The 14,282-nt window shown below is 37.7% G+C and overlaps 1 protein-coding gene across 1 annotated transcript; it reads right to left on the reverse strand.

Moving 5' to 3' along the window:
- Positions 1–11,523: 11,523 nt before the first annotated feature.
- LOC131025616 (uncharacterized) lies at positions 11,524–12,867 on the reverse strand. Its single transcript, XM_057955414.1, has one exon. It carries the CDS (start codon positions 12,865–12,867, stop codon positions 11,524–11,526), a length of 1,344 nt encoding a protein of 447 aa, XP_057811397.1.
- Positions 12,868–14,282: the final 1,415 nt, after the last annotated feature.

Here is a 14,282-nt window from a genome sequence, read left to right on the forward strand (position 1 = left end):
GTCGTCGTTCTATTGAGAACGAAACAGGTAGTGGTGCCCAAATGGAAACCAGAGTCGCCGCCTGAGAAAAGGGGGTTAACCCTAATTCGCTCGCTCGCCACTCTTCGGCTTGAGAAAACGTCGGTCCTCAAGCCGGAGGACCCGAGAATTTGGGCGCTGGAAAACGGGGAGTCGAAAATGGTGATGTGGGGAGACTCGAGAATCTGGGCAGATCTGGGCGGAGAAGGAAGTGGCGCGACGGGGTTGATGGGTATTTGGGCCGCCGCCGCCCCTCTGTAAACCCTAACCAAGCAGCGCTGCCCCTCGATTTTTCTTGAAATCCTCTCCGGGAAAAAGGTCGATGATGATAACATCTCTGAGACCACCCCTGAAATTCTCGATTTTCCTTGATTTAGGAGAGATTTTTTGAAGTTTTTTTTTCTAGAATTGGAAGTTTTTCTCCATTCTTCAATTTCTGATTTGGGCAGCGGGGTTGTTGGGTATCTGGGGCGGTGGAGGGAGGAAGTCCGGCGAGTTGTTGGGAATTTGGGGGCGGCGGCCGTTGCTGCGGAGGTCCCAGAAAATGTGAAGGAAGTGGAGGCGATGGAGGAAGTGAGACAGTGGGTGAGAGCCGTCGAGGGAGAGAGGGAAGGGGGAAAGGGGAAGAGAGAGAGGGGGTGACGTGGGAGGGGAGGGTGGGTGTGATTTGGCATTTTTAATGCCACGTTGGCATTCCGGCTGCCAACTAAGATTTAATTTGGCCGAAAAATTTAACGGGCCGGACATTGCAACAAATTGAAAGGTAGTTGAAATTTTTGCAACAAAAAAAAAGATTGTCAAAAAACCAGATTTTGGTATAAAGTGGGGTATTTTCATGCAATTTGTCCAATCTAAAAATCCCGCAAAATCCCGAATATTCAAAAATTCCCGTCGGACACTATCTCTCTCGTCCGAACTCTGATTTACAATCCGTTTGCGCCTACGAACTCGTATCGTGATGATCTACAACTTTCATTAATCATCAAATAATTTCTGTAAAAATTGAACTCCATATTTCTGTAAAAATCATCAAAGTACGAGCAAGTATCATATTTCACAAGATAAAATAATTTAAGTACAAAACAATCATCAAACATTCAATTTCTCATAAAAGTATGAGGCGCGGAGAGCGTCATGCAGCGGCGATGGCCGTAAGAAATGCTAAAATTTGTTCCAAAGTCCAAAAATCTGCCAAAATGCACCAAAACACCCTGCAAGACTGTAAAACATGCAAAAGCTACCAAAACAAGCATAAGACGAGAAAATATGAGCAATGTATGCTCTAAATTATGTCCCCAAGCCTAAGAAAATCAACTAAAAACGAGATAAACAACAATATATCTAAATAAACAAAGAATTAATCTTACTCTTTTTATCTATCAAGCCTTATATTCCTCAAAAGTAAATACTCCTAAAGCCAATCTCTAAAATAAAGGCTTTTAACAATAAAAAAAAAAAATGGCTTGTTTATTGTGGCCTCACTCATATTTCATATCACGTCTTAGGCCATACAACCTAAAACTCAATTTTGTAATGTACTATTGTCTAAGGGGATATTTACTTTACATAATTAATAAGATGTATGATTGAATGTTTTTATTCTTATGATTAGGATTTGTCCATTCTGACCTTTTCAGTGGAACATGAATTAAAAAAAAATTAGCTCAAATAACAAAAATTATTAAGAGCTTTGGAATATTTTTAAAAAAATTAATTTATCTTAATAAATAATGGATTAACTTTATTATTTTTATCTATTTAGACTCATCCTCAAAAGTAAATATCCCTAAAGTATTGATTTTTATACTCTATTTCAAAGGTATTCTCCAACCATATAATTTAGAACTATTGGTGCATAAATACACCAATTTTGGACCAATTCTGGTTTTCAACATGAACTTTAAAAAATACAAAAAATACACCAACTTACTGATTGTAGTAATTTTAACACGAATTCTATTTACTTTCATAGATACAATTCGAGACGACCCAAAATAAATGTCTTACAATTTAATATAATCTAGCAATTCGAATTCGTGTTAAAACTACTACAATTCGATTTGTCTACATCAGTATTCCGGCATGCTAAGTAAGCTTTAATTTAACCGAAAAATAGAATTCGTGTTAAAATTACTACAATCAATAAGTTAGTGTATTTTTTGATACTTTCTAAAGTTCATGTTAAAAATAAAAATTGGTTCAAAATTTTTGTATTTATAAACCAATAATCCAATGATTTATTAGCCTGTATGGTTGGCAGAGTTGTGAGGAAAATATCAAGAAAATCCTCATAATTTTGAGAATAACGTAACAAATGAAATGTAAGAAATGCAACAATGAAGTTATCGTTAACATGTACCAAAAATTTATCATTTCTCTCATATCAACAGTGTTAATTTTTGTGAAGTATATTTCTTCAATTTGCACATAGAATATACTATTGGGAAATTGAGTAATAATAATAATAATAATAATAATAATAATGCGGCATTTTGAGGAAAGCCATTATTTCATTCTTTTATAAATTAAATAATAATAATAATAATAATAATTATTATTATTATTATTATTATTATTATTATTGCTTTTTTATAAAATAAATAAATAAATATAAAAACCGCACGACAAAGAACTCAAACTCAGAATTCCAAGGATTCAAACTGAGGACATCAGATTAGGTCATGAGCATTAACCTCCTACCACTATTTCAACATATTATTATTACCACGGCATTTTTTAGGAAGGCTAAGAATAAGATGATTGGAAGCACTATTAATCCTGAGGAGTAGCACTGTGTGTATAGTCAATGCGGCGGCTACTAGTCTATGGGGTTAGGAAGGCCTAAGGTAAGATTTCAAGTTTCTTAACTAGTAGTCTAGTACAACACCAATTTCTTCTTCAAGTACTAAATTATTCATAAGTCTCATCATATGTGTAATATAGCTTATTTTTTTATTGTTTTTCCGGCCTAACTATAGTCTCTTTAGAGCACACTCCCAGCAGATCACCTAAATGCATCACTAACTCTAAATTTAGGCTAAAACAATTGAAAATGAGATAAAAAATGCATCCAGCAGATCCCCTAAATTGGATGGGGCCCACAAAAAAATTTACATCTACCTAAATTCAATCTTAAATTTACACCCACCCTAAATTTATTTTAAGCTTATAATTAGTAGGGCCCACACATAATTATTTTTATGTAGAAAATAGGAGATCTGGTGTATGCATTTATAAAATCAAGATCCTAAAATTAAATAGGGAAGCTTTAGGGAGGAATATAGGAGTATAATTTTGGGATTTCTGTTGGGAGTGCTCTTAGAGTATCTATAGTAGATCTGTTAAAAATAATCATAACTTTAAATTTGAGCTAAAATATTAAAAAAATGAGATAAAATGATCATCCAACAGATCACCTATATTAAGTTGGGCCCACAAAAAAATTTACACCCCCTCAAATTTAATCCTAAATACACCCCCTTAAATCTAATCCTAAATTTATAAAATAGATAATGAAAAATAGGAGAGCTGTTGTGTGCAATTGTAAAATAGAGATTAAAAATAATTTAGGAAAAACTTTAGGAGTATTTTCAGGAGTAAAATTTTGAGAGATCTGCTGTGAATGCTAAAAGGGTGAAGATCTTTTTTGTGTTAATAGGGAGATCTAAATTTCCACGGTCATCCTTTCTTCAATTAACAAAAAAAAAATTGTTTTCTATCTAATATATCTAATTGAATGGTTAAAATATCGATCAAAATATTCATTATAGGTCCTATATTCATTTAAATCAAACATTTAATTGAATTAAATTGTTTTAGTAATGATATATTATCACTTAAACCTAGCGCCTTTATACAATATACAAATCCAATGAAATATATTTCTAGAAAGATTTAAATATATATGTCAATAATGAACTCAACCGGTAAAAATGAACTTTACTTTGCAAAAGGTTTTGGGTACAATTTTGTCTGCGTCCAATATAGTATTTTTTCCACCTATGTGTGATGTAGAGGTCCTACTTGCATGCAGTGTAATATTTTTTCATCTTTGTATCGTGTAGAGGTCTAGCCTGCGTGCAATATAGTATTTTTTTCACTTTTATGTGGTGTATGGTGTATCTGAATGCGATATAATGACTTATTTAGCGATATATATAAATATATAGGGAGAGGTTCAAGAAAGAACCACTAAACAAAATAATAACGGAGAACCATTTTCAGCCATTCGATCATCAAGATCTACGGTAGATGCATCATCTTGTTGAATGATGCAGATTCTGAGTTCGAATCCTGAAGGGAGCAATTTTTTTTATTTTTTTGAGTGCATTAATTTTAACAGCGAATGCATTAATTTTTATAGTGAATGCATTAGATTTGATGGTTCTCACGTTCTCACAAATAATGTAGTTCTCTCTAAAACCACACCCCTATATATATATATATATATATATATATATATATATAGGGAGAGGTTCAAATAAGAACAACTAAATAAAATTAGAACGGAGAACCATTTTAAGCCATTCGATCATCAAGATCTACGGTGGATGCATCATCTTGGTGGATGAATGCAGATCCTGGGTTCGAATCCTGAAGGGAGCAAAAAATTTATTATTTTCGGATGCATTAAATTTAATAGCGAATGCATTAATTTATATAGCAGATGCATTGATTTTAATGGTTCTTATGTTCTCACGATAAGTGTGGTTCTCATTATAACCACACCCTATATATATATATATATATATAGAAAAGTTAAACAGAGAATGCTAAATATATATAAGGGTGGGTTAACATAGAAACCCTTCTTAAGATAAGAACTAAGAACCTAAATTTTATAAAGAGCTAAGCCTAATTTTTTATAACTTGAAATAAAAAATGGGCCAAATCGATTGGGTGAAGAGTCTTGCTAGTCTGATCGATTTAAGGGATGGCCCGACGGACTAGTAATGAGAGAATAAAGCAACATTTCATTTTGATAACATCTCATATTCTTTTGATTATGGGCTTTTTGAAAATATAACATCTCATATTCTCATATACACAAACACAAAGCAATAAATATATATAGTAGTATTATATTTACATGTATTATGTATTATGTGTGCGTATGTTGGCCCTAGCAGTAGAAAGTTAATGTCCAAGACCTGAGATCTTGGGTTCGAGTCCTCTGTCGCATGGTCATTAAATTTCTTTATTTATTTATATAATTTATTGAAGAAATCTATATATTTACATGTATTATATATACGCCTATAATTACCTATACATTTTAAATTGGTTTGCCTAAATTAGACGCAATTTATAATTAGACACTTATTATAGTTAAAAACTATATCCATTATAGAAGATAAATATATTATACCTTTAATATATATAAAATGAATAACATACATTAAATTTTTTAGATAAGAAAGTAGTAAACCTGAATAAATTTCTACCTGGATTAATTATAAGGTTATAACTTATGAGATTATTTAATCATAAGAGCATCCATAGCGGGGCTTGCCGTGGTTGGCGCGTGCCTGCCCACGTGAGACCCGCCCCATTGTTGCACCCCCGAGCTCGATCACTGCCTGTAATATCGTATCCAGAGAGAGAGAGAGAGAGAGAGTCTACATATTGTAGAGAAACATACATTTTTTGATGTGGAATTCAATACAAAATAAACTTAATGTAGCTTCTAAATAGTTTTAATTCTAGATTTCCATTTCATTTTTAAATCATTATTTTTTTATTATTATTTGTTGTTAAAATTCAATATTTATTTTAATTTACAAATGCATTTAAAACAAGGATAAATAGAAATGAAAATTATTGTAATATTTTTTTAATTATTGTATTCTTTTTAATTAATGTAATATTAAATTTTAATTTTAATAAAATTTATGTTATTTATATTAATTGAAAAGTACATTAAAAATAAAGATAAAATGAAAAAGAAAATTTAAGATCCAGGTGCAGAGAGCCCCACTGTAGGAAATGATCTCAGAAATGGTGAAGACCATTTAAGAGCCCTTCTTCTTCAAGGGGCTCTCGGCTGCGGATGCTCCAATATAATAATACAAAATGACCAACAAAACAATAATATTTGTTTCTCACCTTTATAAAATTATTATACATATAACTATATAAAAAATTATATATATTACTCTCTCCGTCCCATTTCAAGGGTCTTATTTCTTTTGGATCCAGTTATTTAAGAGAATATTAATTAGATTATGAAGTGGTGTTATGTAAAGTTGTTATATACAAGCAAATATTGGTCCTAATTTTTTTTAAAAATTGAATAGAACACTTGAAGTAGGACCGTCCAAAAAGAAAAACAAAACACTTGAAATATGATGGATGTAGTATATAATAAAATTTTGAATTTATAAATACATGTTCACTTTATTTGATATTTAAATATTCACATATTAATTTTCAATACAATATTAGTAGTAAAAATATTATTCTATCAACTGAAAATTTATTAGACAGTGATAATGAAAAATTCATTGGACAATTATGAATTTTTTTTAAGGAAAAATGGTATTATTACAAATATTACTAAGATTTAAGTTTTAGACACGTAATAAATACTCCCTCCGTCCCGCTTATAACGTCCTAAAAAAATGAGGCGCGCAAATTAAAAAAAATGTAGATAAAGTATATGACGAGAGGGATAGCTAGGAAGAGCGGTGAAAAAGTAAATAAAGATAAAACAAATGGGAATAGAGATAGAGAGAATAGATAAAGTTCTTTTTTCTTTTTCTGTGTTGAACATTATAAATGAGACGTCTAAAAAAAACTGAGACATTATAAGTTGGACGAAGAGAGTAATAGATATACATGCCAATTATCACACAAGGCCATTTTAAAATCTTACTTCTCGAACTAGTTGAAGCGTATTGTTATTTTTATTAGTATAGAGTGTGTTTTATTTGATTGATAAATTTATAATGGGAAAAATAAGGATAACGAAAAATTCTCCCTTAAAATAAAATTTAACCATTTTTCCATTCCTCATTTTCACTTTTTTTTTTTTTGATCAGTAAAGTAAAACTTTTATTGAAAGAAAATGTATCAAGGCATCAGGAATGCCAATCAAAACAACACAACAAGTTTGAAGTCTTTGGAACACCAAGAAGTAAAAGGAATTCCTAACTCCACGATTTTGTAGGCCTCGTTCCAACTCCAAAGTCTCCCCTTAATCTGTAATACAAGTCTATCAATATCCCAAGCCTTGTCCTGAAAACGACTACCATTCCTGCTTTCCCAGAGCAACCACACTGTTCCAGCCCACAAAGCTTTAAGCAATCTTCTTTCTCTCTTCTTTTTTCCAGCCGCAATGAAAGAAATGAAGTGTTGAAATATACCTCTCGGATTTGCCGTTTTGATGTCAAGCCATTGAAAGATCTGTTCCCACACCGCCGCTGCTTTCGGGCAATGGAGGAACAGGTGTTCCGTCGTTTCCTCATTAGAAACACATGCATTGCACCATCTCTCCTCCACGCTGATCTGGACATTTCTTCTACTCAGATTATCGCATGTTGCCAATCTGTTTCTAAGACATCTCCATGCCGTCACCTTGGCTTTATTTGGTGTTGGGGCCTTCCAAACCTTTGCCATCTCCAAAGGTAAAACTTGTTGCTCCTGTCTTGTTTTTGCCACAATTTCATATGCCGACTTGATTGTGAAGCATCCATCTGATGTCGCCTTCCAATTCCATCCGTCTGTTACATCTACACAAGGAGCAAAATCAGCAATCACCAACCGGAGATCCTCCGCAAACCCTTTCTCCCTCTCCCTTAACTCCCTCCTCCACTCCACCCTCCACACCCACGACCCTCCCTCCCAACACCCGCTTTCACCAACCAGCCTTTTCTTGTTCAGACTCAAATTATACAATCTCGGAAACACAAACTTAAGGGGTTTGTCAACCGCCCACACATCCTCCCAGAAGCTTGTCTCCAGCCCATCCCCAATTCTTCGCCTCAAATTATTGATGAACCACCGATCTCTCCTTCCTCCTTCCTTATCCACAATTTTCTGCCACCACCCTTTCTGTCCACCTCTTCCCGCCACCGAACATTCACCCCCTTCCCCCCACACTAGCTCCCCATAAATCGATTTAATCACCCTTACCCACAGAGCTTTCCCCTCCCCTAAAAACCTCCAGAGCCACTTACTTAACAGCACCTGATTAAACCAATCTATATTCCGAAACCCCAGACCTCCTGAATCCTTATTAAGGCACAAGGTATTCCACTTAAACCAGGTGATACCTCCCGTCTGTGTACCTCCTCCCCACAGAAATTTGGAGAACAGTGAATTAAGTTCCTTAATCACCGCTTTAGGTATGAAAGCGAGGGATAATTGATAGACCGGGATGGATTGCAACACCGATTTGACAAGAGTAATTCGCCCTGCCAGCGAAAGATGTCTTTTCTTCCAACTTGCCACTTTGTTTGAGACTTTATCAACCAAAAACTTCCAATCTCCAACACCATTGCTGCGCCCCCCGACTTTAGTACCCAAGTATTTGCACGGAAAGGATCCGATCTTGCACATGAGTAGCGATGCCCATCTCCTCTCAACTGCCTCATCCACTCCCACTGTCAGAAGACAACTTTTGTCGAAATTTACAGCTAAACCAGAGACGAACTGGAAGAGAATCAGGAGTTTCTTTACGCTCTCCATATTCTTGTCATCTGCCTCCAACAAGAAGATAGTATCGTCCGCGTACTGCAGATGTGAAATTGGCACTTTATCCTTGCCAATCTTCGCCGGAACTAGGAACTGCCTCTCAGCTGCTCTTTCAATGAACTCGTTGAGGCCTTCCGCCACAATAAGGAAAAGGAAAGGTGACAACGGGTCACCCTGTCTCAAACCTCTCTCCATTTTGAAGTCTCCCGTCGATGACCCGTTCACCAATACACTTGCCGTTCCAGATTCCAGACACCCTTTAATCCACTTCCTCCAAACTCCGTCAAAGTTAAGTCGATCGAGAAGCATATCCAAGAAATCCCATTGCACAGAGTCGTATGCTTTTGCGAAGTCAATCTTGAAGAAAATACGGCTCAATCTCTTTTTTTTTGCCTCAAAAATAGCTTCATTCAGGATAACCACCCCATCAAGGATGAAGCGGCCCTTGACAAACGCACTTTGATTATCGGAAATGATCGACCCCATAACCCTCTTCAATCTCTCTGCCAAGATTTTAGCCACAATTTTGAACAAGCTGGTGATAAGAGAAATTGGTCGAAAATCATCGAGCGACCCAGCCCCTTCTTTCTTCGGAATCAGAACAATAAAAGAGGCGTTACCTCCTTTCGGTATTTTCCCGTTTTCGTGAAATTCCTTCAAAACCTGGAGTAAATGCTCTTTAACCACATGCCACGCCGCTCTCCAGAATGTGAAGTTAAATCCATCGGGTCCCGGACTCTTGTCTCCACAACAGCTCCAAACTACTTCTTTAATCTCGTCCAAATCAAAATCCCTGGTCAGCCACTGCCTCTCGTCATTTGAAATTTTCCTCCTCATGAAGTCCAGGGGGAAATCAGGCAACAGTCGTTCTTTCCTTTTGAAAAAAGCTTCAAAATGATTTCTCACTCTAGCTTTAACCTCTTCCGGTTTAGATATCCACGAGTTTTCAAAGAGCATTCCGCCAATCTCATTTTTAACCCGTCTCCCCCGAATTGCCCTATGGAAAAAACCCGAATTAGTGTCTCCCTCTTTGAGCCATTTGATTTTGGCTTTCTGTTGCAGCATTATCTGTTTATTCTTGATTTGAAGGGAGAGCAGGGCTTGAATCTCATTTCTCCTGATCACCTCTGATTCTTCAAGACCTCTCTGTTCGTCCACCTTATCCTTCTCTTGAAGTTCCTTCTGAAGTTCTTTGATTTTGTGGTCAATCTCACCGAAAGAAGTCCGATTCCACACCTTCAACGCCTCTTTGAGTTTCTTCAGTTTCTCCTTAACCTAAAAAAAGCTCCATCCCCCCACATTAGTCTCCGTCCAAACCTGCTTGACCATCTCCTCGAACTCCGAATGATTCACCCATGCATTGAGGAACCGAAAAGGTCTTGGTCCCCAATCCTCCGATCTTGTAGTGAGAATAATCGGACAGTGATCCGAAATTGAACGTTGAAGTCCTCGTGCCGACGTTCCTTCCCAAGTAGCCATCCAATTCTCATTTACGAGGAAGCGATCAATCTTACTCTTGCACTTTCCATTTGGTTTGTACCAAGTAAACTTCCGGCCTTGAGTTTTAATTTCCTCCAAATCGTTCTCCCGGATAAATTCTTCAAAACTTCTTGCATCAGCCGCTCCAAACGCCTCCCCACTGCCCACACGTTCATCCCTCCTCCTAACTGAGTTAAAGTCTCCCAATATACAGATACTCCTATCCGTATTTTGTTCCACAATTGTGCTTAAGGCATCCCACAAGATCCGCTTATCCCCTGAGGCGGCTGGTGCGTACACGTTGATGATGCAACATAAGATATCACCCTCCTTGTACCTACCATTCACCACCACCGCCCCCGGTAAATCCCACGTACTAGAGGCTTCGAAAACCTCCCTATTCCACAAGCAAACAATTCATCCCGCCCTTCCGTCCGAATTCCTAATCGCTATGTCTGTATAGTTAGACCCCCACCAAGATTTACAGAACAAATCCCTGAACACCTCCATCTTTGTCTCCTGTAAGCAACAAAAATCGATCTTCTGCCCCTTCACCAAATCAGTAACATCTCTCTGCTTCGCAACACTCCCCAAGCCCCGAATGTTATAAGATAACAAATTCATTAAACATTCCTCAAAATACTCCCAGCAATTTCGCAAGAAAGAAAATTACCTTGCGCCTCAATCTGTCGAGCAACTTCTTCGTCTGGAATTCGACTTGAAAGCCCGATCTTCTTTCCAAAATCCCAGATATGCTGACCTGAAATTTGCTCCCCAACTGTCGTCTCCTGCCCTTCTTCGTTTTCCCCCTCTCTTTCTTGCTCTGCCACTTCCTCCCCCCTTCCATCAATTGGCTCTAAATCTGAAATGAAAAGTTCCCATTTCTCTTTCTCCCTGGCTTTATTCTTTTTCTTTTCTCTCCCTTTTTTTTCCTTTTGAATTTCGATCACCAAACTTTTTGCTTTGCTTTGGACGACTTCCTTCGTCGGAGCTGAAAATCGGAAGCTCGTTCACTTCAATCCTTTGCCCTTCCTCTTCCCTCGACTTATCCTCAACAACATTTTTGGCACCTTGACATTCGCTGTACACAACTGAAACGACTTCTTCCTTTTCCTGAATAGCGCTTCTATTCTCTCCTTGCCCTTGAGTTGACATTAAGGAATGACCTCCCTCACTAACGCTTCTTCCTGGCCCATCAAGAGAAACACCAGTAAAGCCACCAATTGGGCTTTTTTCCTGTACTTTCTGAAAATTGGCCCAATTCTGTTCGTCTAAAATCTGATTTGTGCTTTGAAAAGCGTGGCAGTCCATCTGTCCATCATTAACGAATGGCTAAGTCTCACCTACGGCCCCAACCAAATTCAAAAGCATTTTCGATCCTCCCTCCACCGTCCCCTCATAATTAGTTTCCTCAACAAACGTGTCTGCAACGGTTTGGATCGAAGGAGACGAAACGTTGATTTCTTGGAGAACCGAAACGTCACCATCCCTTTCACAGCTCTCGTTTCGATCTCCGATGGTTGCAGCTGCCGGATCCATGGACTCCTCTCCGCTCGTCCATCCCGAATCCGACCCCGAATCCTCGAGCACCGACTCTCCGATCATAGAAGAGAAAGGGTTCTCGTGAATTTCCTCAATGCGGAACGTGAACCTTGCTCCATTAATACAACACTCCATCACTTGATCAATTGATCTAAGGCCCGTGGAAATTTGAATCAAAGCAACATCCAATTTTTCTTTTTCTTTCGTCTTCTCATGCATCTTCAACACTCTACCGAACTTTGCAGTTGCCAACTCAAAGAAACGAGTATTCCATGCATGTAGTGGAATCCCGGCCCACCTCGTCCACACAACTCGTTGTTGAAACACATCCACAACGTTCCATTTCCTCTTCCATTGAAACCAGAACTCGCTCCATTCATCCATCTCAGTTAAAACTTTTTCTGTTGGTGCGTCGCAGACACTACGAATCAACACCAAATTTCCTCCCATCGTCGTCACTTTCAGTTTCCCAGCACTTTCACTATTGATTTCTTCATTAATCTCTTCCCACAAGAACTCATCTTTGATAAAACCCGTGAAGGCTCCATCTAGCCATCGTGTTTCCTCATCCGAAGTTTTGAACTGAATCAAATCTGAAGGTCCTGACTCCCCTTCTTTGGATCCAGTGAGTACCTCCTTAAAAGAAACCCCCAACATCCTTTTTGCGTCATGCACGCGCTTTGGCTTGTCCGGCTTTCTACCTGCGTCAGATTTGATTCCCTTCCCTTTACTTCCTTGTACCTTCACTTCTCTCTGAAATCTCGGTTTGAAAACACTAATTTTATAGCTCCCAATCCACAACTTATTCAGCTGCTCCAGCAAACCGTCACTATCTTCAACGTCTTCGAAGCGGACAAAACCGAAAGGCTTCCCTTTTTTGTCTCTCTTTCTTGGACAAAAGATGTCTGTCGGTTCTCGCACAGAACCGAACTTTCTTCTCAAAAAATCGAAACCACATTCTTCTGGAATGTTGTTGAAAAAGAATGTAACTCTTTGTGCTTCATTCTCGTCTCTTTCTTTCCAAATTTTCGAAAACATTTGAGTCTTTTGGTTAAACTGCTTCTTCACCATCCCATCGGCTCCGATCCTCACCGCCCCTCGTCTCCTCACCACTCTCCAGTCCTCCTCTCCCATCTCTCAAATGGAACTATTCTGCCATTAACATTTACCAACAAACATTCATCCCACTTCACACAACTCCAGCAACACCAATCAGTTGAACACAATCGTGGTAATTTGCTATCTCGAGCTTTCAATTCAGTTCGCATCCATATTTAGCATAATCAGAGTTCATCTACCTCAAATATCCCTGAGATACTTTACAACATTGAGAGAGTTAGACTTAGCTTAGTGAAGAAGGGCCGACTGCCGAAGGAAACGGCAAACCCCAACTGCCGGAATGGAGAAGGAAGGATGGCTCGCTGATCAAACGTTGAATTTGAGACGAGCGGCAAGCTCTCCTTGGCGCGGATCTTGGAGGGTCCTCAAGGTCCTCAAGGCTGCGGACCTGGGCGCCGATCGGAGATGGGCGCGGACCTGGTCGCGGATCTTGTATGGCAGCGGATCTGGGCGAGATCGACTGCACGTGGCCAGGACCGGATTCTTCGTGGCTTCGTCTGAAACGTGGAGTCAACGGCGGCGAGCGTTGGTGATAGGCGGTACAACACTCTTGATTTCTAGGCCACTCATCGCGACACCAAGCCCAACAACGATCTCCTCTGGTGGATTCAGGCGGAACGGGGGCGGAGCCTGCTGTTGGGCTGCCTCGATGGCGGCAATCAGAGGAGATGGATGCAACGACCCCATTCCTCATTTTCACTTAAAGGAGATATATTCCTTTTTCCTTCTTGAAGTGAAAAGAATGAATGAAAAATAGTGAAATTTTATCTAATACAAAATGAGAAAAAATAAATAAAGTATTTTAAAAAATTGATTTTTTTTTTTCATAATAAATTTATTAATTAAAGAGACGCGGAAATGATTCTCGTTTAAAAAGTGAGAAAACGAGTATTAATTTATAAATTTATATACTAATCTTGAGCAGCTTTCTTGCCAATTATGTTTACAAGAAGTCTAAAGCCTGAAAGGCAACAGTTTGCGAGAAAGTCATAAAAAATGAATTAGGCTGCAGCTGACGCGGAAAGACATGATTGGTTTGTTGACCAATTCGATAATCGAGGAGAGACAAGTCGGGTCCCACGCTGCCAGAAGACACAAGCTCAAAATTTTTTTCCCATTCCATTTCTTCAAAGAATGAATAAAATATGGATAATATTTCCTCCATTATTTAAGAGCGTGCAATTTTTTGTTATTTCGATATATTTTATAAGAATGTACTACATTTAAAAAAAAAATATTACTTCATAACAAACTCCTTAATTTTTATCTCTATTTTATCAATTTATTCATAATTTTATCACACATAATCCACTACAAATTCTTTATTCTTTTTTATCTCACTATCGTAATATTACAATAAAAGTGAGTCATTCTTCTACTTATAACACACATATCTAACATTTATTAAAATTTGTGTCATCAACGATCAT

This window comes from Salvia miltiorrhiza, chromosome 5 (genome assembly GCF_028751815.1).
Source record: "Salvia miltiorrhiza cultivar Shanhuang (shh) chromosome 5, IMPLAD_Smil_shh, whole genome shotgun sequence".
Taxonomy (NCBI): domain Eukaryota; kingdom Viridiplantae; phylum Streptophyta; class Magnoliopsida; order Lamiales; family Lamiaceae; genus Salvia; species Salvia miltiorrhiza.

Bases quoted from the DNA above. Each gene is read 5' to 3' on its own strand.
- LOC131025616 (XM_057955414.1), bottom strand. From the start codon at position 12,867: ATGGGAGAGGAGGACTGGAGAGTGGTGAGGAGACGAGGGGCGGTGAGG.